Below are 24,351 nucleotides of genomic sequence, written 5' to 3' on the forward strand. Positions count from 1 at the left end.
CGCCTTCGCCCGCTTCCGGTCGTCGTCGTCGCCGCTGCTGCCGCTGCTGCTGCTGGTGGGGCTGCTGGCGGAGGCCGGAGGATCGGGCGGCGGCGGCGGCGGCGGCTGAGAGGGCGGCGGCGGGAGCGGAGCGGGACGAGGGAGCGAGAGGAAACGAGCGAGGAGCGAGCGGAGCGCGCCCAGCCCCGCCCGCCCTTCCGCCCGCCCTTCCGCTCGCTGGAGCGGCCGCAGCAGCCCGGGCCCCCAGCCGCCGCCGCCCGCCCGCCCGCCCGCCCGCCGGACAAAGCCCGAGAGCCCGCGCCCAGAGCCATGTCCTCGTCCGCCGGCAGCGGCCACCAGCCCAGCCAGAGCCGCGCCATCCCCACCCGCACCGTGCCCATCAGCGACGCCGCGCAGCTACCTCATGACTATTGCACCACGCCCGGGGGGACGCTCTTCTCCACCACGCCGGGAGGTGAGCGCCAGCAGCCCCGCAGCGGCCCGGAGCCTGTAGCCCGTTTCCTCCGCCGCGTCCCCGTCTGCCTCCCACCGCGGGCCTTTAACTTAGGGCGTGTCCAAGCGAGGCCGCCTCGGCCCGTGCAGCTCCGCCAGAGCCCCCCTCCCCCAGCTCCGCCAAAGCCCCCGAGAGGCTGCTTTCGGAACCTTAACTTCGCATTCTCTCTTGGCTGCAACTCTTCAGCGCGCGCCCACTCGGGGAACGTGGCTCTCCTGTCGCTGGGGGGGGGCGGAAAAGCCCTTGTTCCCGTTTCGTGGCAGCTTTCTGCGCTCGACCCAGTTTTCTCCCCCCACCCCCCACCCCCGCCTCCTGGGCAAATTCGTCTTGCACTTGGCCTTGCTCTCGTTCTGCATTACCTCTGCCTCTTGCATGTCGTGCATTTGTGCACATTAATGGTTGACTTTGGAGCTCTCTCCCGGGCCTTTTTAGAAAGGAAGCTGGGCAGAGTAATTCGCTGCTGGGACTCTGCGATGACTTGTTTTGCTGCTTTTAGAACAGCAGGAGGAGGCTGGAATGCAGAGTTTGGACGCCTCGCCCAGCGTTATCCTGCTTTGACAGCATTGTTTACTTGCTGGACGAGGCCCCACGAGGGGCGGGGGCGGGGGGAGTCCCCAGGCCCAGGCTAGGGGAGAGAATGAGAGAGTGATAAAATAATATTCAAGTAATAGCCAAGGGAGAAGACGTGGGGGTAGTAGAGCGCTGGCAGCTTTAACGATAGGTTTTTGGCGGTGACGCTCTTGGGGATAGATGAGGAGGGCCATTGTCAAGAAGGGCACCCGGATCGGTGGGATTTCTCGATTCTGGGGAAGGGGCAGCGCAGGGAGAGTTTCCCCGAGCATTGCTTTTCCAAGTGTGACCAGGAACTGTTTACAAGGAAGAACACTGGAGTGGAGGTGAACCATGTTGAGTTGGTCTGGGGAAAGGGAACTCAAAGGTTGTGTGTCGGCTGACTGGGCTGTTCTCCAGAGGGAGGGGACTGGGGAGGGATCTTGTGGGACCTTATTGAAGGGGTTGGTTCTTCATTTTAACTTGGGAACTTCACGTTCTTTTGGTGTTGGGGTGGCCTCTCCCTAGAGGGTTGAACTTTGCTGGCAGCCCCTGGCGAAGAAGATGGCTAGCTTCGTTCCTGTGGGCCGGGCTCACCAGCTTGTACTACAACCAATCCGGTGCAGTTAGGCTCAGCCATCCTTGAATTGATTGCACAACAGCAAGGCCCACAGAGTAGGAAGACTTGCCAACAACAAGGGATAAAACTGAGGGGACAGCTCTGCAGATGAAACGGTCCAGGCCACTCTACAGAGGAATCCGTCCAGGACGGGGAGGGGTGGCTGCCTTGAAAGACTTTAAAATGACCCAAGCAGAAGTTCACCGATATTTTTGAATAGCTGGGCTTCAAGAGGCTTTAACTTTGCAGGACAGTGGGATGGCTTTGGTGTGGTGGCTTGCCTCACTGGAGAGCCCTCCCTCCGGACCTGATCTGTTCAAGGCCAGCCCCCGAGTATGCCGCCATTGTGCTTTCTGATGGTGAAAGATTTTGGCAGACCAGTATCTGCTCCAGATACAGTTGTCCTGAACTTGAGCTGACAGCTTTTAAGAAGTGGATATTGTTTTCCAAGGTGATAGGAAGGGGTTTGTAACTTTCTGCAGAATTCTCGGTGGCACTGGCCAGTAAATGCCCACGCTGCCAGCTGTTGAGAACATATCATGGTTTACAACTGCACTGAGCTATTACTTATGTGGGAAAGGAACTAAACTTTTAGCTATACATTAATCATTATTCCCCTTCCAGAAGAGCCATAGAAGGAGTACCTTTTGGGCGTATTTCAAACAGCCAAGCTACCTTGCTTTTAAAATAAGGGCATAGTCTTTAAGCATTGCTTTAAAGATAGAAACCTGTCTCATAGTCTGGATTAGTTCCTGAAATGCTTGGAAAGATTCTGCCGGTGATACTGATTCATTTACCCTTCCTTCCAACGTACAGTCACTACTGCTTTCTCGAATATCACTTAACCTGTCTCCAGATAGTTTCTGTACATAGTCTTTTGTTTCAGATTTAAATAGTTGTCATCTTAGCTCATCTATGATATTGAACTTATATTTATGGGTAGAGCAGATTGTAATCTTTGGATTTTTAACACGGAGACTTACATAATGTGTTTGTAGGCTACAGTACTATTGGGCTTGGATTTAATCACGATTAATTCAGTGCTGTTTAGATGCACAGTAGTTACTGATTTAATTTTTCCCCCTTTGGAAATTTTTCCCCTTCTGTGGTGGTTTGTTCATCTCTCTTGTTACATTCCTCTCTCTGCCACTGTGTAATTGAGCCAGGAAAAGATAGTTTGCTATTTGGTCTCTCCTTCAGGTACCTGAATTAATGTGATTAGGTATTTTAAGTGAGTTTTGTGGGCCTAGTGCAGTGCTTTGCACTAAAGAGAACCACAGACAAAAGAGGAAATGCGGCCCTTGCTCAGTGATCTTAAAATATTGAAGGGGCTGGGGACTGAGATTTTTTTGTTCTAGAACAACAACAGTATAGAATCCAATGCTAACATATATTTCAGGTGTGAAAACATTTGGAAAAATGATAGTCAGTAAGCTTGCGTTGGAAATCTCTACTTAGTGGGAAGGAAGGGGATTAGTATGTCCTGTCTTTAACTTCTGGAAACCTTTTGGAGTGTCATGCACATGTTGCAGCGTTCCAGGATAGCAGTTGATGTGCTCAATGCCCTAAGTGATCAGACTGGGCAGGGACATTCACAACATAGTGAACTTAGAATTTCTTCTCCTTTGAGAGTCCTTTGTTTACTGGGGATCGGAGGTTACAGCCTATCCCTTGGGAAGGTTTCTCAAAACTGCCTTCTCATGGTTTAGGAAATGAGAGGTGGGTGGAAACACACTTGCTCTGACCTTTGGATTTCTCAGCTTGCTAGAAGAGTGCTTACTTGTTTTCATTGTTGAGGAGGAGGAAGATTTTTGTTGAGTAAATTCAAGGCAAAAAAAAAAAAATGCCCTTGGATTTTATGTTTTATCTGCCTGTGGAGGAGTGAGGATGATATTTGGTTCTTCCTTTGGGAAGCTACATCTAGCCTTAATGGAAGGGAAAGTTACTGTAGTTGTCCTCACTTTTGTAACACTGTGGTTAGCTGGAAGGGACCTAATCCTTTCTTAAGTTCTGAACTTTCTCCTTCTGGGAATGTTGTGTTCTGGGAAATGAGCAGAAACAGAACTCTTTTAGCCTTTCTTTCTGCCTTTCTTATGCTGCATAATATCCTCATCAGCTATGGAAAAGTGCTGTTGCCATAACAAGAGCACCAGAGGGGAACTAACTGTGATGGTCTAAAATCTTATTCGTGCTGCTACATCTCCTCTCTGCCAACTGGAGAGTTGCTGGGATTGGTTCATTGGGTCAGAATTACCTGTCGGCCATTGGAAAGGCCTGGAAATAAAGGAGGAAGTAGGAAGAAGGGAAAATAAAAAACTTGGCGTGACCTATAATAAAATAAGAGTATTGGTGAGGAGTGCTCTAAGTTTTGACCTGGTTCCTTCCCTGGGAGATGAATAGAGGTCTATGTGGATATGGGGAAGGAAGGTCAGTTTCTGACTGTTGTGAAATTTCTAACTCCATGACCTTGGGTTGCGTTTATTCTAGGCCAAAATCTTCTGAACCAACAAATGTACTTACTTGGATGGTTTAATTTGAAGTTAATAAAATTTCTTGAATGTATATAGCATAGTCCCTGGATTCGTGATTTAAACCAAGCTACTTGGTCTTGAAGAGACTCTTAATCTTGAATGACTCAGACTTATGACTGGAGTCTTAACAATTTTATAAGAGGGGGTCTTGCAAAGGGGCACCTGGATGGCTCAGTAGGTAGAGCATGTGACTCTTAATATCAGAGTCGTGAGTTCAAGCCCCATGTTGGGCGTGGAGCCTACTTTAAAAAAAAAAAAAAAAAAGAAGGGGCGCCTGGGTGGCTCAGTGGGTTAAGCCTCTGCCTTTGGCTCAGGTCATGATCTCAGGGTCCTGGGATCAAGCCCCGCATCAGGCTCTCTGCTCAGCAGGGAGCCTGCTTCCCCCCCCCCCCACCGCCTGCTGCTTTGCCTACTTGTGATCTCTCTCTGTGTGTCAAATAAATAAATAAAATCTTAAAAAAAAGAAGAAGAAGAAGAGGAGGAGTCTTGCATAGTTTGGCTGCATTGTAGGCTTCATTGTGTGTGTAAAAATGTGCAGTTAATGTGGTGTAAGCTAGTACATCTGGTTGGAGAAGACAGCCTGTGAGTAGCAGAACTTTTTCTTGGCTTCCGAGTCTTTTGATGAACAGTGTAATATTTAAAAGATTTTTGTTACTCCATTTATAATAGAACAAAAGTCAGCTGAGAATTGCAGTCATTCACCTTATTGAATAGGCAAGGCCTAGACTTCCATTTTCAGATTTGTTCCTTGTGGAACTCCATTTTGTGAAAGCCCCTTAGAACCTGTGTTTTAACAGGCAGCAACTGTCCATCCCATGAGTGGCTAGTTTTTAAAGGTCCCCTGCACGTGTTCTCAGGCCATTCTTTGAAGGCAAAAGCTCAGAAATCCCTGAGAGTTTACTTCTAAGTAAATAATCATACAGATCTTCAGGATGAATGCCCTGACAAACAGAAGCTGTTCTAGTCATTGAGTGTTTTAAGAAAGTAGAAACTTGAACAAGCAAGGACAAATGAACTGGAGAAGGCAATTCCATCCGTGTAGGTTCCATGGGTTTTTTAGTAGACAAGACCATGTCATCCGTAAATAGTGGTAGTTGTATGTCTCCTTGTTCTTTCTGAGTGCCTTTTATTTTTTCCTGCCTAATTGCTCTGGCTAGAACTTTAAGTACCGTATTGAACAGAAGTGGCAAGATAGTGTGAAGATTGCCTTGTTTTCAGTATTAAGAAAATATCTCATCTTTCACCATTAGGTAAGATGTTAGCTGTGGGTTTTTCATAGATACCCTTTATCAGTTTGAGGAAATTCCCTTTTATTCCTAGTCTCTTGAGTGTTTCCATCATGAAAGGGGGTTGGATTTTGTCAAATGCTCCCCGCCCCCCCCACTTACTGAGTTGGTTGTGTGATTTTTGTTTTTTATCCTGTCGACATGGCATACATGTCAGTTGATTTTTGGATGTTGAACCAGCCTTGTATTCTTGGGAGAAATCCCACTTGGTCATGGTATGTAATTGTTTCTGTGTGTTGCTGAATTTGCTGTGCTAATATTTGGTTGAGGATTTTTGCATCTCTGTTCATAAGGGGTATTAGTCTGTATTTTTCTTATGATGTCTTTGGTTTTAGAATCAAGGTAATACTGGCCTCATTCACTTCTAATTATTTTAGAAATGGCCTGCTGTTTATAGCAAAATTGCCACCTATTTACTGGTGAAGGTAGACCATTGCTGTCTAGGTGTTAAGAGATACTTTTCAGAAAGTGTGAGAGGTTGTGATTCTTCATGTTAAGATGCATAATTAATCATTTGGGCCTCAGAGGAGCCCATGTTACCACCAGAGACTTTATGTTCGAGTCAGGCTGTTTTAGGTTGAAATGAAACTATTCTCTGGTCAGATAAATTCCTAGAATCGCAAATAGGCAGCAGGTAAAAACAGTGACCTAGACCAGGGATTCTCCAGTAGACTCTTGCCTCTCATCAAGACTTTGTTGTTAGACTTCAAGTTCCTTATGTGAAAAGTGGGAGATGTTAGTAGGTAGGCATTATTTTTATTTTTTTAAATAAGTGCCCAAGAGCAGGGAAATTTGGATGAAATTTGGAAGAAACACAGTTGAAATGAAAACCAGGTCTGAATCTGAATGTTTTCCCCATACCAGTAGCAGTGATCCTTCGTTAATTATTAGTATTACAGACAGAGCGTAACCACGTCTGTGAAATCTAATCCAAAGAATTGATCCAGGACACAGTCAGCAACCTGGCAGAGCCAGTCAGTTTTTTCCTGGAATCAGAGCAAGGCATTTTTGTAGAGATGATCTATTTTGGGATAAATGTTCAAGCCCAAGTAGAAGTGGATATATTTGAGGGGTGTCTGGGTGGTTCAGTCGGTCAAGCATCTGCCTTTGGGGGAGGGGCGGTCATGATCTCAGGGTCCTGGGATTGAGCGCCGTGTCTGGCTCCCTGCTCAGCGGGGAGTCTGCTTGTCCCTCTCCCTCTGTCTCCCTCCCTCCCCCACTCAAATAAATAAATAAAATCTTTAAAAAAAAAAAAAAGAAGTGGATATATTTGATGTACTTTATTTTGACCCAGATTTTCTGAAGGTCAAGGCTAGACAAACTTAAAATCTTTTGACATTTATTGATTAGTTTGTGGTTCATACACCATTTTGGACCTGGTACTCCCTAAAAAGATCATCTTTTCAACTCACAGTGCAGCTGAGACTCCCGGAGAACGAGGTTTGCCTAGCGTCCCTAGCTGCTTTGTGTTGGTCTCCTGACTCCTGGGGCGCTATGTGTCCCTTCCATAAATACTTTTAACTTCTCTGGATATTAGTTTCTTCATGTCTAAAATGACAGGCTTCTGCCAGATGTTCTCTAAGCCTCTTCTAACACCAGACCTTCAGAATAGGAACACAGTCGTTACCAACTTCCTTTTCAGCCCAGGCGTATGTTCTGTGACGGCCATGTCCCAAGTGGCTGCACCAGGAGCCATCCTTGGACAGTATCTTGGAGATCATTGCTTCCGCTTACTGAAACTTGAAGTTAAACAAAAGAGAGTAGGATTGGCTTTTCACAAACCTTAGACGTCTCCCATTTGCCCTGGTACTTTGCTCATACTAAGTTAGAGGATCCTGAGCCTCCAGTCATACGTCCCGTTGATGTAAAAAATTGTCCTTCTTGATTTTATTAGCACTTCAGGGATTTGATTGTCGCACACACTGAATGGAGGGGGCTGGCTTAGGCAGCTTTTAGTTTCCTCGGGGTTATCGGCATAGGGCTTTTTATGAATCTGCTTTTCATCCAGAGTCTCCACGAAGCATAGATGTTTAAGCAGACATTTCAAAACAAAACAAAAAGCAGTCATTTCTTTTAAGTGGCAGTGTTGCAAGCCCCAGGATATGCACTATGCCTACCAGTCATGGCTTCCCGCAGCGTCTGGTCTGGTGTGCATCTGACCCAGTTCCGGCCAAATGAGATGTAGAGGAAAGTGTGCGAGGGTTTGCTGAGAAGGATTTTCTCTTGGATGGAGAGAGAGTCCACTGAGGGAAGCCCTATTTAATTCCACACTCTGCCTTTCTCCTTGCACACTTGTGTGGGGATGTAGGTCCATCTTAGCCTTTGGAAGATTTTTGTCACCAGCTTACTCAATCAAGCTGTGCAGTCTGGGCAAGTTACTTGAAGTTTCTTGCTCTGAGCTGTCATTTTGCATGAGCGGATGCTTAATTCTGTATAGGAGGCGGCCATAGTTACACAGAACTTTATGCTGGGGACCCTGTGAAAGTATATATGACTACCCTGTTTAGTTAACCACATGACAGTGGGCTTTCTCTAGGTGGTTTAATTTGAAGTTAATAAAATTTCTTGAATGTATATAGCATAATCTCTGGATTAATTATTTAAACCAAGCTACTTGGTCTAGAAAGAGACCCTTAGTCTTGAATGACCTTGTTTATGTACCTAACCATCTTGGTAAGTATAATTTTGGGCCTCTTATATTGGTCTTCTTGTTCCTTGCCGTTTTGAAAATTACTAGTGTTTTCATCAAAGGGTAGGAGCTTTTTTTCCCCTTCTTCCATTCACCAAAGGAATTCTGTTGTACTCTCATGATTTCCTGGTGGTGTCAGCATCTAGAAAGCAATAGGGTCAAGGTATTAGATTTATCTTTCTATCTATCTGGTCATTAAGGCATGAAGAAAATTTATAAATATCTAATGTTAAAAAATTTTAAAGTTCTTATTTGTTCTGAAATCCAAACACGTAGAATGAAGTAATATATGCACATTTAAAAAATAAGATGGTAAGGGACACCTGGGTGGCTCAGTCGGTTAAGTAGCTGCCTTTGGCTCGGGTCATGATTCCAGTGCCCTGGAATTGAGCCCCACATCGGGCTCCCTGCTCAGTGGGGAATCAGCTTCTCCCTCTCCTGCCCATGTTCCTACTCTCTCCTAACAAATAAATAAAATCTTAAAAAAAAAAAAAAAGGTAAGATGGAAAAAATAAAACAGAAGCACGTAAAATGCCAGTAGACAACTACTTTTAATGGTTTCTGTTTCTGGTGCTTTTATTGGTTACTGCTGGTGCTCTATGTACATGTGCACCATAATTTCTTGGCTTGTTAACGTTAGATAATACCATTGATTCCCTATCATGAAAAATGAGTTATCTCAAACACTTTCATTACTTTCTCCCTTTCATTTCCGCTCCTCTCCATTTACCAGTTTTTGTAAATTGTGTTACCGGTTCTTCTGATAGCTCTCTTCAAAATGTAGAATAATAGAGTCAAAATCTCTGTCACAATCTGTCAGCTTAGCTCTCTGCTATATAAAATTGTACCATCCCTTCTGGCTCTAATTCCCTGGTAGGTCAACTTCCCCATTATTTTGACAGTATCAGGGAGGGCATATAACATTTACATACTCTCCTGTAAGTATTCTTCCTCGCTCTTTTTATACTTTGATCACAAACAGTGAAATCTGGCATATAGCATATATGATATTTTGGTTCTTAGCTTTTTAATATAAAACCAAGGGACATGATTATTTTCATAGAAAAGGAAATAGAAAACTCACTGGAAGGAAAAGCATCCATTGTCAAGGTGAAATAGAGAACTCTTTTTTTTTTTAAACACTCTGTCAATTGATCAAAATAATGGTCTTTTTTTTTTTTTTTTTTTTTTTTTTTTTTGTACTTACTTATTTCTCGAGAGCATTTGCACAGGGGAGGGGCAGAGGGAGAAAGAGAATCTCAAGCAGACTGCTGAGCACAGAGTTCCACTCAGGGCTTCATCTCACAACCCTGAAACCTTGACCTGAGACAAAATCAAACTGTCAGATGTTTAACCGACAGCCATCCAGGCGCCTCGCAGCCCATTTTAATATGTTATATTCAAGGCATGGGTTTCTTGTATGGTTTTTTGTTTTCCTTCTTCAGGAATTTATATTAACTCCTTTCTAGTTACTTGTGGCTGCATTGGTTGACATGAAATTGGCCTGACAAGTGTGGCAGGCTGTTTGGATGAAATGTGGATTACCAGGAAGTTCTTGCTTTAGAAAAATAGATGTCTCTGCATACACGTGTGTAAGAGACCTTGAGTATTGTAGCACTTTTTTTTTTTTTTATCTTGGAATAAACACAATCTCGTGGTAACCACAGTATATAACAAGGGAAACAAAGGGTTTTTTTCTTGCCACTTTATTTATAGTCGAATCTTAATGTTTTTCTTTGAGTAGTTTTGATTTTTTGAATGGTTAGGTGCTTTTGAATCACACTGTATATCCTCAATTGCTGACAGGCTGATTCCCCATTTTTGCTCTGTATCTGCTACAATGAAACTTTTTTTAGCTTTCAGGTATCTAAAATCCAAACACCTAACTAAAATGCTATCCTTTTGTATTCCTATTTTCCCTGGCCATATTTGAGAACCTTAGTGACGACCCTTAAGACTCCGGTTCTTCAGAGTGTCTTCTCTTCTGAATTAATTTGCTTTATTTGCATTCACAACCAAATGTACTTTAGGAATCCACAAAAAAACTCTTAGAACTAATTGAGTTTAGCAAGGTTGCAGGATACAAGAATGGTATACAAAAACCGATTGTATTTCTATACACTTTCAGTGGACAATGCAAAAATGAAAACAGCTCCATTTCTAATCACATAAAATAATAAAATATATAGGAATAGATTTAATGAAAGGAGCACAACACTTACACTGTGGAAGCTACAAAACGTTGAAAGCTACAAAACGTTGAAAGAAGACCTAAATAGATGGAAGGCATTCTCCATGCGTGGATTGGAAGATGGCATTGTTGAGATGACTGTATTTCCCAGATCTACACGGTCAACACAATCCCATCAAAATCCCAGCTGGCTTCTTTGCATAAGTTGACAAGCCGATCCCAAAGTTAATAAGAAATTTTAAGAGACCTAAAATAGCCCAATTTTAATAATTGTTACAAATCAAGCCAGTTTGGTACTGCCGTAAGGATAAACATAGATCAGTGAGATAGAATTGAGAGTCCAGAAAAAAACCCATACAGTTATGGCCACTTGATCTTTGACAAGGGTGCCAAGACAAGTCAATGGGGGAAGAACAGTCTTTCCAACAAATGAAACTGGTACAACCGGATATCCACACCCAAAAACTGAAGTTGGGTCCCATGGCTCGAAAACCTAAATGTAAGAGCGTAAAACTATAAAATCTTTAGAAAACAACATAGGCACAAATCTTTATGACCTTGGTTAGCAAATAGTTTCTTGAATATGGTGCCAAAAGCACAAGCAACAAAAGAAAAAGACATAAATTGGGCTTTGTCAAAATTAAAAACTTTTATGCTTCAAAGAATACAAAAAACCCCCTCACAGAATAGGGGAAAATATTTGTAAATCATATATGAATAAGGGACATGTATTCAAAAATATAAAGAACTCTTAAAACTCAGTAGTAAACAGACAACCCACTAAAAAGTGGGCAAAGGATCTGAAGAGACATTTTTCCAAAGAAGATGTCCATTGCAATGGCCAATAGGCATATGAAAAGATGTTCCAACACCATTACCCATCAGGGAAATGCAGATTAAAATCAAACCACAGTGAAATTTAAGAAACAAAACAAATGAGCACAGAGGAAAAAAGAAGAGAGGCAAACCGAGAAAACAGACTCTTAACTATAGAGAACAAACTGATGGTTACCAGAGGGGAGGTGGGTGGGGGGAGGGGTGAAATAGGTCATGGGGATTAAGAAGTACACCTGTTGTGATAAGCACCAGGTGTTGTATAGAAGTGTTGACTCACTATATTGTACACCTGAGACTAATACTACACTTTGTGTTAGCTGGAATTTAAATAAAAACTTAAAAATCAAACCACAGTGAGATACCACTTCACACTCATAAGATAGCTACAATAAAAAAACATAGAAAGTGTCGGCTGCCATGTGTATACATTGGAACCCTCACATACTGCTGGTGGGAATGTAAAATGGTGCGGCCACCTTAGAAAACAGTCTGGTGGTTGCTCAGAAGATTAAACACAGAGTTAATCATACAATCTAGCAATTCTGCTCTTACCCAAGAGAAATGAAAACATATGTCCACACAAAGACAGGTACATGAATGTTTATAGCAGCATTACTGAGTGGAAATAACCCAGATGCCCATCAACTGGTTACCTGATAAAATGTGACATATACATGTAATGGAATATTTGACAATAGAAAGAAGGAAAGCACTGAAAGATGCTAAAAATAGACTAACCTTGAAAACATATGCAAGTGTAAGAAGCCAGTCACAAAAGATCACATATCGTATGATTCCATTTATATGAAATGTCCAGAATAGGCAAATCTGTAGAGACAGAAAACAGTGGTTTTCTGGGGCTTCAGGGTTGGAGAGGGACTGCTCAATGTGTGTGGGTTATCTTTTGGAGGATGGTTGCCATGTTCTGAACTTGATCGTGGTGATGGTTGCACAATTCTGTGAATCTACTAAAAACTACTAAATTACTCACTTTGAACTATATGTGAATTACATCTCAATAAAGCTGTAAAAAATGGATTTTATCACCTCTGCAAAGTCACAGAAGTTCTCCAAAATTTCCTTTAGACCTCACACATTTAGGTAGACTCTCTACTGCTTATTTCCTGGTTGGTCCAATTACAGTTCTTTAATGCATATGCTATTGCTAATATATAATTTAGAAATAGAAAGCTTGCTTTTACCCTGTGTTGTGTTTTTCACTGTCTCCTCCCCAGAGTTCCAGGCTTGGCATACTGCAGAAGTAAGAATAATCTTGTTCTGACTTGCAAGCTGATTGTTAGTTTAAGAACATCTGACAGTGAAACTTCACTCTTGAAACCTAGTGACGAACAGAACTGGAGGTAACACAGCAAATATGCAAAGCCCATCCACGAAAGCTCCTTCCCTTTATTCACTGGAAAGCCATCAGGCCCCTCAGCCCATTTGCTCTTCATTTTACATAGTGTCCTAATAAGGGTACCGCTGATTGCAAAGTCCCTACAAGGATAGAAGCATCAGGTTAGGACGGGTGAATTGTGTGCCCCCCCCACCTTTCCCCAAGTTCATAAGTTGGAGCCCTGACCCCCAATGTGATGATCTTTGCAGCTGGGGTCTTGGGATATAATTAGGTTTAGATGAGGTCATGAGGCCCTCATGATGGGTTCGTGCCCCTAGAAGAAGAGGCACCAGGGAGCTCACCCCCGACCCTGCCCCACCTAAGGCCACATTGAAAATGTGGTGGCTGTACACGCAGAAGAGAACTTTCGGCGGAAACAGACCATGCTGGCATCTCGGTCTTGGGCTTCTTGAGAACTGAGAAAATCGATTTCTGTTGAAGCTGTGGTATTTTGCTATGGCAGCCTGAGCTGACTGAAACTTGGAAAAAGAGGGGAGTTCTTAAGCCTAACGATGAGGGAGGAAACAATGAGGAAAGGGGTATGTGCTGGCTGTTCAAATTCTGTGCAGTGGAGGGAAAATAATGTAGGCTCCCATAGTCGGTAGGCCACAGCACAGTTTATGAAGTGATCTTCAGAATAGTGACCCCAGTTCATCAAGCAAGGGTCCGGTTGTTTCCTGTTGAAAGTGGTAAAAATCTGTACAAGAAAAATTTCCACCCAAAATAATTCACGTTATTCACTTTTGGAAAGTTGAACTGTTTTCTGCTATCCAAAATGACTCACTCCTCCTCATTTCCAGATGCCTTTTTAAGTTGTTACTGTAGTTCTTATTTTTCAAAGCAAAGAGGGTGAAGGTAGATTTTTTTTTACTTTGCTTGTCCTAAAATTATATTGGACACAGGACCTAAGACTTGTGTCTTCTTTCAGCTGGGGAGGAATGATTTCCAGCTTTTTCAGGTGTTCTCCAGGGGTTGGAGGGAGGCATGCCAGGTGCTTTGCTAAGGTTAGGTTTACGGTGTGAGTCCTATCGTAAATGGGCTGTGGGCCTTTGCCTCTCAGTTATTCTAATAGTAAATATAGGAAGCTAATTGTAGCCCACTCTAGGACTCAGAGACTCCCTCTCTGAAGTTTTCAGCCTTTCCCTATCTCGGTTAGGCTTTGGAATGAAAGAGCCGGCGGGCATCAGGGATTAGAGCTGTTGACCTGGTTTGTGCCATGCTGTCCTTCAGAGATGATCCTCTCCAGCATCTCCTTTTACTACCAGCGAGGCCCCCTTTATTATTCTGAAATGAACTTAGATTATAGGACCTGCCTGCTCGTGTAATTTTTTAAAACTGCGTTATTTCTGTTCTGTGGGCAAAAATGAACGGATTACCTAGTTTCTAAAACACCTAAGCACTCAAGCCTTGGCAGACTTAGAAATCGAAAAACAGAAGCCACCTCTACCAGTGTCTGTCGCCCTCCCAAGGGGGCAGTAAGGTTGTGGCCATCCTGCTGTGTCCCTCTTGAGAAACAGCGCTTGGGGGCCAGCGGGGTGGCCCATGTGCTGCTCACCCTGGTGTTTGTGTGTAAGTGGTGGTTACCCTCCGACTCTTTCACTTCCGACACTGTGCTCCCACTCCGGACGTCCCGGGCACGGAGACAGAGTGCGGAGAGGCCTGCGCTGGGAGTCCGCACACCAGGAGCTCCGTTCTGGTGTGGACACTGGTTTGCTTGGTGAGCTCCATTAAGTCACTTTGGGACAACAGAAGGGGCAGCAGTAGTAGGTCTTCTTAACTATTCATTAGGTCAGATGCCCTCTTCAGAAGGATTGTTGTAAAACACTCTGGTAGCACTTACTGGCATGCAGATTGTTTCATAAAATAGAGAAGGGTCCAGCTTCTACCACAGCTCTGTCTGGGAAGGATGTTTGTCTCAGTGCCTTTGGAAAGCCTTCAACTTAAAGGCAGCAATCTAATGTATTGGTGCCTTTTTTTCACGTGTTTATTACTTTACTTAAGACTTTCTAGGAGCGCCTGAGTGGTTCAGTCGGTTGGCATCTGCTTTCGGCTCAAGTCATGGTCCTGGAGTCCCAGGATGGAGCCCCACATCCGGCTCTGCTTCTCCCTCTCCCTCTGCTCCTCTGCCCTGCTTGTACTCTTCTCTAACGCTAAATAAAATCTTAAAAATAAATAAATAAATAAATAAACTTTCTAAATGGGGGCGCCTAGGTGGCTCAGTTGTTAAGCTTCTGCCTTTGGCTCAGATCATGATCCCAGGGTCCTGGGCACCCGGCTCCCTGCTCAGCGGGAAGCCTGCTTCTCCTTCTCCCACTCCCCCTGCTTGTGTTCTCTGTCTCTCACTGTCAAATAAATAAATAAAATCTTAAAAAAATAATAAACTTTCTAAATGGTAGAACCAAGGTCACATAGAACTGAGACATAGTTGTGGCATAAGGAAGTCACAGGCTTTAGAGAAGCAAAGCGATGAAACAGGTGACCTAGAATAGGCGATGTGTATGGAGTAGGACGGGGGAAAGAATTTTTTTTTAAGGTGTTCTGTAAAGGAAGTGATGTTGGGGCTGAGCCTTAAAGCTGGAATAGAAGAGGAGGAAAAGGCACTCCTCCAGCAGAGGGGCCTGGTCCCAAGCGGGAAGGGTAGAACTTACCCTTTTTTTTTGGACTGTGAACCCTCAAGGGTTAGGTTTTGATGGAATTTAAAATAAATTCCTGGGTAATAATTGTAGGTTGAAAGCCCCTTAATTTGTTTCAGACTCTTGAACCCTGTTTTCCAGGAACCCGAATCATTTATGATCGAAAGTTTCTGTTGGATCGTCGCAATTCTCCCATGGCTCAGACCCCGCCCTGCCATCTGCCCAATATCCCAGGGGTCACCAGCCCTGGCACCTTAATCGAAGACTCCAAAGTAGAAGTAAACAATTTGAATAACTTGAACAATCATGACAGGAAGCATGCAGTTGGTAAGTGTTTGGGGGGCCGAGTGGGTAGCCCTGGGAATTCCAGTGTCAGTCGGCTACAGGTTGAAAATTGATTCCTCAGTTATAACCAACATTCATGTATAGGTCTCTAAGATTCCCGGCAGCTCCCATCACCAAGGTTTACTGAAATGTTCTGGAAACCCTAGGTTCTAAATCTTAGGTGAATCTAATCGGGGAATAGGGAGAAGTCCAAACTCAGGGCATAGGAAATTCTTAGATTAGTCCTTGAACCAGCCCTCAAGTCCTTTCCAGCCTGGGCTGTACTGAACTGGGAGTAACACACAGAACAGAACTGAACAGGCCTCATTTCCATTGCCCTTCAGAAATAGACCTCTTTCTTACAAGAAGAATGTCCTTTTTGTGGTGCAGGGGGAAATAGGGTTTGTTTCCCCATTTTCTAGGACTGCCTATGATACACACACACTCTCTCTCTCTCTCTCTCTCTCTCTCTCTCTCTGTCACACACTGAGTAATGAGCCACTCTGTTTCCGTGGAAGCAGAAGAGGGAGGTGGAAGTGGCTGGCTCCCGAGGTATGCCTCGGGTCGTACCCCCCGACCTCTGTGCGGGAGCCAGCATTCTGCCTTCTCAAATTCCAAATGAGCTTTGCATGGACAAAGTGTTGATTGAGAGCAGGGCTGAAGTTCGGAGCCTCCAGAAGGGTTTGCCAGCATGATAGATGCAAGGAGCTCCCAGTGGGGTCGCCTGCAGCCAGAGGGATGCTGGGCGGGTTTTCACTTGGATCTTCTTTCCCAGATCCTATTCCTTGCGGGTTGAGTGCCATTCTTTTTTCCACGTTAAAAAGACGAATCAAAGCAAACACATAATTGTTCTAAGGCAGCAGAGAACGGGAGAGTTTGGATCCGTTTTTGACCCTCCAGCGGAAGAATGACAGAGCTGCTTGGCCTTGCCTTTTGTTCCAAACTGTGTCTTGATTCTTCCTAGGGGATGATGCTCAGTTCGAGATGGACATCTGACCGCCTGCAGGAGCGGCAGGAGAGCAGCAGCGCCGAGGCCGGGCGCACTGGATTGGGCCCATCAGATCAACAACGAACGGACAGAAGGGGCAGCCAGCAGTCCCATCGCAGCCCCCAAGTCCCCCTCTTCCTTGCTCTGGGTGCCAAATGATGCGCAGATGAGCTTCATCTGACCGTTTCCTCTCCCTCTTTCCTGTCCCCCTTCCCAGTTACACAGATTCCATCCAAGGTCCTTAGCATATTTCCGTAGACCTAAGCAGCCCACAGAGGAAAACAGTTAAACTCTGGCTTCCGTAGTCATTTGAGAAAGACAGTTGAGAAAAACCTAGCCTCCCCGCACTCCCTCCACCCCACCCCCCATTTTTTAAAATCCCAAATCAAATATCAGCCTGCCCACAATTGCTTGGCTGGGAAGTCTGGGGAAGTGACACGGGTATGGTGGGTTCGGCACTGTCCACGTCCTGACCCCCGCCTGCCCTCCCTGTCTCCCCGCTGTGGTTCAGAGCTGCAGGAGTCTGGGTCTCAGGTCTTCACAGCCGTCAGAGGGGGTGAGAATGGCGAGAGCCACTCTCCTCGTCCCTTGAGACATTTGTCCTTTGGGTCAGAGTGTGGTTTGTACAGCTCTGCTGGCATCACCCTGCCACGCTTTCTGAGACCCGCTTCGGCCCGCTCCCCCTCCTTCCTCCGGCACGAATGTCTTCTGTCTTTAATGTTCGAGTGCCGCTTCCCAGTCCTTCACTTAGCACATCTGTGCAGAAAAGTGTGGGCCCCACCTGAGCGGGGAGTCCTCGGGAAGCAGCGGGGCTCTCCTCTCCTCCCTCCCTGCTAGCGTCCCACTGCCTGCTGTCCCATTGTATCTGAGCCCCCCGGGTGATTCTGCCGCTCCTGCAACGGGCCTGTCCAAGCGACGGGCGCTTTGGGGGAGGGAGGCCTGGTCATAGCGGTCTGCTGGGTGATCCTGCAGAATGACCTGGGGAGCGTGCTGAACCGGGTGGGTACTCGGCCTCAGCAGTCCTTGCTTCCTCGTCCCCTGAGCTTCGAGATACTCGCTGTCTCTGACCGCAGGGTCTTATATTTTGAGTTTAAAAGATGACTTTCAGAATGCTCTTGGAAGAGAGCCAAACTTTTTTCCTTTGTGGACCTGCCGAGACTGCTGGGATGGAGAAGCACCGGCTCGAAAGTGGGTTCTCCCCATTCTCTTGCCTTCCCCGTCGTACTCAGAGTTGTCCCTCTCCTCTCCCTCCCTCCGTCTGTCCCTCCCTCCCACCTCTCTCTCTGCCAGGCCATTTTTCAAGTACACATCAAAGATACCTCAAGCGTTGGTATCTGATAATATCTCACTCCTCTTATCTGAGGAGTGATCTTTTATTTTTAAGATGACTACAGACCTATTTTTAGATATGTTTTCAATACGATTTTGAGCAGCAACTTTTTAATTACACATCTTCGGTATTAGGAAGGTGAGAAATGTCCACGGGCGAGTCTGCTGTTCCACGTCACCATCCTTTGTCCCCCCCCGAGTCCCTGACGAGCTCTTTGCTTCTCCCTCTAGTTTTGGGTGTGCATGTTTGCAGTTTGTAGCGGGTGGTGTGTCATACTGGACCATTCTGCCTTGCCGTGGCTTGTTCACCAGAACCTCGTTCTTTCCCCCTCCCCTTTGCTTTTTCATGTCCCCACCACGACCCTCCCAACCGTTGACTGGTACAGTAATCCCGGGAGAGTGACACCCCCCACCCCCGCCCCACCCCCATAGAAAGACTAACACCTCTGTCCTCCTGGAACGACAAGTAAAGTAGCCGCTGGTGTTCTGGGAATTTCTGGTTGCATTCGGTGCCCTGAACCCTCTCATTGAGAGACCACATCCCAGGGTGATAGTAACAGGCCAACCGACTAAGAAAGCGAGCTGTTTGTTTTTCGTTTGAACTATGAAAAGACCCTGTTTCTGAACACCTTTTAGACAGAAGAAAGGAAGGCTGTCCAGGGAACTTTGTTCTGTTTTCTACTACAAAATGTGAGTAGTTCAGAGTGACCCTTTTGTGATGGTTGATGTTTCTCAGGAATAAGCTGGATCTCCAAAATTTGGGGGATGTTTTCAATCTCAAAAATTGATGATCAAAAAAAGTATTTTCTTGTTGGTTTCATGTATCCCTATTCTGATTGTAATTAAACTCCCAAATTTCACTTTCCATACTCTCGGCAAACCTTCAGTTGCACTGTCATTTGCGTGAGAAGCTTGCTCAGGAACCCATAGTCCGCTGGGAGCTCGATTCTTTGGGAATGAAGCTTCTTGTCCTTCATAGCTGGCTTTGGCATTCCACGGAACCCAGCTCCAACTCCAGCTAGTCAGGCAGTGAGCAGAAAAGCGCTCCTTCTCGATCTTGCTTGCTACACATGAAAATCTGGCGGCCTCGCTGAGCAGCAGGGAGTGGATTTGAAACATGCCAGCTTCGGTAATGTCAAGGCGTCGTTTCCCCCTTTTCTGCCATCTTGGGGAATTTCTGCACATGGCTCCCTAATCGGAGGCCATCTTTCTAGTTTTTGAGGGAATGTCAGCTGTATGTAGAGCAGCGGCCCACTCCTTCAGCCTTTTCTGTGAGGACCTCCTTACTGGTTGGTGTCCTTTCCTGGGGGCCACTGCTGTGGGACATACTTGGACCTCCACAAATCTGCATTTTAAAGATAGTTTCACAAGGCAGCAGATGAACTTGTAACAGACGACACCTTGGTACCAGGCCTCATGGAGTGATTTTTTTTTTTTCAGGGCAAGCCAGATCCAGAAGAATGAGTAATCTCTTCTGGCTTTCTCTTGGGGAAGGAGAACCCTTTGGGGACCATCTGAGTGAGATGGTTCTTAAAATCTTAGTGATCATTTGTTCTTTTTATGACGAGACTATGTTTCTGTACCCCTGAGGACAGTCCATCGCAGTGAGAAATGACCTCGTTCCTCCAAATTCAAGCAGGAGTCATGCATTGTCTTGGTCTGTCTTTACAATGTAGTTTGGTGAGATCACCACGTCTTTGTATTCTGTTTAAATAGCTAAAGTTCTCCAGAGCACACTGTCTTGCAGCTGGCTTCTTGGTATTGGGCTGTCAAGCCGAGAGGTTGTCGTTCGCCTGTATTTGTTTTCTATTGCTGTGTAACAGATTACCCCCAAACTTTAAATCTCGAAAGGCAAACGTTTTCTGTCAGCTTCTGGAGGTTAGAAATGGGAAGCAGCTTAGCATGATGGCTCTGGCACAGGGTCACCGGAAGTGGCCGCCCAGATGTTGGCAGGGTTTGCAGTCATCTCACTGGGGCTGGAGAATCCCCTTCTGCGCGTGTTCTTTGTGGCTCTTGGGGCCACAAAGGAGGATGACTTCGATCTCTCCGTACGGGTCCCTGTGTAGAGCAGCATGAGGGTCCTCGCACCAGAGCAGCTGGCTACCCCTGAGCAGGGGGCCCCAGGGAGAAGGGCAAGGAGGAGTCTGCAGTGCCTTTCATGACAGTCCTGTGGCCCTTAGAAGCAAGCTCCTATGCCTGGCCGACAGTGGTGCAGTATCTGAGAACGTGGGGGCTCTATCTTAAAACCAACGGGGTTTTAAGTCAGTCCAGCGGGGGGAAGGTAAAACTAGATACCACAGAGAGATAGCTTGCTACTGCCATGTCCAAACTGAATAGAAGACAGACGCTCTCTTGTTTCCCCAAAGCCACCTGCAGGTTTGGAGAGCGGTGGCAAGAAATGATGATTCCCAAGAGAATGAAAAGAGCTCTACATTTGCCTGGCTGCCGGCAGGGCAAGGACGCCTTGGGCCAGCACCCCCATCTTTGCCTCTCCCTGGGCCAGGAACCGACAAAGGGAACTGGATCCTCCTAACTGAGCCACGAAAGCAGACTCCATTGGAGTCAGGGTTGTTAAACCGAAGGAGGGTATGTGAAGGAGGTGTTGGGTTAGCGGCCGAATAAAAGCTTCACGGTTGAGATTCAGAGGGAAGTCGATTGCAGCTGTGCCATGCCCCTGGCCGAGTCGAGGTTGGCACCTGCTCTCTGCAGCTATACCAGCCGAAGCACGTTCCGGTCGGCTCTCTCCCCCGGGAAGCCACCAATGCAATTCAGTAGGGAACATCTGGGAATTAGAAATGTCTGCTGGTGCTTCATCGTGCCTCTAAATCCGGTGTGTGTCTTAACTGGGTGCCCACCTCGGCCTGGGCTTCCTGACGGATACGTGTTCTTAAAGAGAACTGGTCCGCGCTTCACCCGTGAAAGAAACCTAGATGACCCCAGTCAGTTGAACACTAAGTTTTAGGGAACGTCTGCCGGGTGTCTGGCGCCCGTGCTGAACCATGTTTTAGAGACTTGAGATCGCTTCCAGACACATAGTCCTGTCTAGCTTTATGCTCTGCCTCTTCCCAGTGTTTTCTTCTCTGTAGCACTGCTTGGTTAAGCGTGAACTTGACCAAGAAGCATTGCTGCTGAGGCAGCCTGGAGAACAAGGCACTTCCCTCCACAAGTATGGACTCCTTCACACCACTTTCCCATGAATTGCCTTTTTCCTTCTGATTTTGAGGCAGAGTCAAAATAGATGGGTCTTTTGTTTTTTGTTGTTGTTTGTGCTCCCAGCTTTTTGGGACCATCTGACCTCTTGGGTTCAGACGTCTGCAGTAGCACACAGCCTGCTGCCTGTGCGGGTTTCACCCCAGAGCCTTTTGTTCAGCCGCACACGCTGTGTGCCTGCGTGCGGTCAAGGCAGCTGGTAGTGCTGGAGCAAGATCCCAGAAACGGACTTTTTATTCATTCTCTGCTTCTTGGATATTCGATGGCGTGTCAAGCATCTTGGCTGCTTGAAGCCAGGGCCCTGGGCCCTTGGAGTTCTCCTGCAGAGAGGTGGTCAGTCTGCTGCCTCTGCATCTGGGCCAGAGCTTGCCTGTCTCGGCATGTCTCTAGACTTAGAATAGCAGCTGTGTATCAATCTGCGAAACCCAATCACTTACCCACCCATGGCATCTGGGCACGGGTAATCATTTTAAAGAAGCATGGTTTCTTTGGCAGGGCAGTTTTCTGTCCGGACTTTGAAAGGGGTGTGGTTAACCATACACCCCCATCCCCGTGTCCTTACCTCAGCTTTTAATAAAGGATGAAATCAGATCTTGAAGCAACCGGGTCACAATTCTTTTGAATGCTTCCACCCCAGGGGCATTTCCTGTTCTAGTAAGGATTTTCCAGTTTAGCACTGAGGTTTCCTTGAGGCTAGCTCAGGAATTTCTTAGGAAAGGCTTGAAGGAGAGGGATGCAAACTGATTTTTTTCAAGCATTCATTCATGTCACCTTTCCCACCCCTGGAATTTAAATCTCTTTCTCTGGGCTGGACCTAGAAATGAATACCTTGTGGCAAAACTAGGTTGAAGAGGTCTCAAGTTCCTGTTCAGAGGGCCTGTGGTTTCTCTTCGCTTAACCTCTGTCTGCAGCCCTGGCCCCCCGGCCATGCAGTGTGGATGGCCAGGGGGAAATGAAACGCATTTCCTGGGGTATTAAATTCTTTGCCACCTTTGTAAGAGTGGGGCACTGACAGATGTCGCAGTGTTTGATCATCATGTGGCCGTGCCGAAATTTCCAGAGGGGGCTCTTGCTGGTGCTTACCCCCCAAATTCCTGGACACTTCTAACTCAGTTCAATGAATATAGCACAGAACAGCCAATCTTGCCCCTGGTGTAGCCCCTTCCTCTCCTTCTTAATCTTTAAAAACAAACAAAAAACCAAGTCCAGGCCAAGGGTAATTTTTACTTGAAACCAGGAGGGTTGGGGAGGAACATGAGCTAAGGACCGGTGCTCCGAGTAAGCCATCTTGCTCCTGGTGGCCGGGTCCAGATCACTGAGTACTATGAGCCAGTGCCTTTCCCTCCCCTGAACACAACCCGCCTCTTCCCACCTGGGTACCCCAGGGGCAAGCCTCAAAGGAGGCATCTTGGAAAGCCCTGAGGACACTCACATATCCAGGGGTCCATTTTAAGCATCTTTAATAAGATATTTTCTGTATAAAACAAATGCCCTTTCCTGTCTTGGTGCCACCAGTGGCCCAGTTCCAACCACTGAATGGAAAAGTGGAGACTGCCAGTACTTCTTGGTCTTCCCTTCATGCCCTTTGACGTGGTTGTCCCCCATCTGTCCCGTCCATTTCACCGTCCTGGATGGGGAGCAGAGGACGCCATGTGGTCTCGAGGCAGTCCTCTGTGAGCCTGTGATCACTCTTGTTGGTTTTGGTTTTGGTTTTGGTTTTTGTAACTGTCCTAAACCAGCAGGTGTTTGGAAATTAGGGAAAAAATTAAATTCTCACCAATGGTTGCTGTTACAGTTAAATCAATAAAGATCTTGAATATCAACTTGTGTTTTGATTGTCTTAAATTTTGGGTGAAACCCTGTTGATTTCACATGGGGGGCTGGGGTGATCTCTACTGGTGAGGTAGATGGGCAGGGGCAGGGGTGGTCAGCCGTCTCGTGGGGCGGTTCTCAACCTTGGCGGAGCACAGACATTGTCCGGCCAGCCCAGAGATGTGGCGAGATGCTCTGTCCCTTCCCTCAAGCCTGGTGGTGAATGGGTGCATGCGGGAGGCCGGACATGCCAGGAAGGCCCCTGGTGTGGACCAGTGTCACAGAGGCCCAGACAGCGGCTTCCCCTTTTCCCCACAAGGGCAGCCTGTGTCTCCAGGGGCACCTGCAGACACGCATCCCCTCCGAGGTCCTAAACTAGGCTGTACTGCGGGGGCATCCAATTCTTTGCTATTATTAATCCAGTGAGTCTCACATATTAACACCGGGAGCGAGAATTCTGTCTTGTCGGAGAGGTGAACAGAGGTCCGCCGAGTCAAAGTGGACCCGAGGAAATGTTTTCCTGATCGGACAGTGGCGAAGTTTGGTTCTGAGGTTTCGGAGTGAGCCAGACTTGAAGCCCAGCCAAGCTGCTCGGAGGCCTTCCTCCTGCCAGGATTCGCTCAGGTAGGCCAAGGTTAAGAGCTACCCGCTCCTAGGTGGCTGTGAGACTCGTGGAAGGCGTTCAGCCTCGGGCCGGGCACAGGAAGTGTTCGGGAAAGGGCTGGAGCACAGCCCAGTTGGTGGGGTGACCCGAGGTCGGCCAGCTGGGCCTCCTGTCCCTCGGGAGTGAGCAACTTCAGGCGTGGAGCTGGCTTGTGGGCTGCAGCCAACCACCCAGCCTGGGACCTCTGGAAGGAATCTGGGGGAAGACGGGGCCAAACCCTCCCACTAGCACTTCATATGGCCTTTCTCCTACGTCAAGGTAGGTGGGATGCCACCTTCCAAGGCGACTTAGGATGAGGGGAGAAGGGGAGACAAGATGGCGGCAAACAGTCCCAGTGGGAGTCACAACCGACTCCCGTGCAGCCCACATTTCCACTTCTCTCCTTTCAATCTCTCTCTTTCTTCACTCATATGTGCCACCAGGCCCACCTCCTGCTCCAGCCCGGGACAGTAAGGCATCCACTTGTCCCCACTCAGCTACTGGCCTGGCACGGCTCTGAGTACAGGAGACCTTTGCCTTGAGAGCACGTTGAAGTAACCATTCTGAGAGCCCCGTGTGGCCCCCAGGTTAGGGCAGGCCTCTGGGCGGTATTTCCTCCACACACGGAGTGCAGGGCTCGAAGCCGTACTCTTAGGCTTGGCTCCAAAGGCCTCTGGCCCGGTGGCAGGACGACCCACGGCTAACAGGCCCTGGGCTGACAGGCCCAGTGCTGGGCGCTCAGCAGGCCTCAGCAGAAGCAAGCTCCGCCCCTTCGTGCCTGCCTCCTGCGAGGGGCAGGGCCTTGTCTGCGAGGTTTGCTT

At 46.8% G+C, this 24,351-nt stretch overlaps 1 protein-coding gene across 1 annotated transcript; it reads left to right on the plus strand.

Moving 5' to 3' along the window:
* The first annotated feature begins 271 nt into the window (after window positions 1-271).
* On the plus strand, window positions 272-22,898 carry LOC111144960 (eukaryotic translation initiation factor 4E binding protein 2). Its single transcript, XM_022499593.1, has 3 exons — window positions 272-454; window positions 15,366-15,551; window positions 16,513-22,898. Exons 1-3 carry the CDS (start codon window positions 310-312, stop codon window positions 16,542-16,544), a joined length of 363 nt encoding a protein of 120 aa, XP_022355301.1. The 5' UTR covers window positions 272-309; the 3' UTR covers window positions 16,545-22,898.
* Window positions 22,899-24,351: the final 1,453 nt, after the last annotated feature.

The sequence above is a fragment of the Enhydra lutris genome, unplaced genomic scaffold, assembly GCF_002288905.1.
Source record: "Enhydra lutris kenyoni isolate GAN:26980312 unplaced genomic scaffold, ASM228890v2 scaffoldscaffold12, whole genome shotgun sequence".
In the NCBI taxonomy this organism is placed as follows: Eukaryota; Metazoa; Chordata; class Mammalia; order Carnivora; family Mustelidae; genus Enhydra; species Enhydra lutris.

Bases quoted from the DNA above. Each gene is read 5' to 3' on its own strand.
- LOC111144960 (XM_022499593.1), top strand. From the start codon at position 310: ATGTCCTCGTCCGCCGGCAGCGGCCACCAGCCCAGCCAGAGCCGCGCC. The intron at 455-15,365 runs GTGAGCGCCAGC...CCTGTTTTCCAG, and splicing joins CTTCTCCACCACGCCGGGAG to GAACCCGAATCATTTATGAT. The intron at 15,552-16,512 runs GTAAGTGTTTGG...GATTCTTCCTAG, and splicing joins TGACAGGAAGCATGCAGTTG to GGGATGATGCTCAGTTCGAG.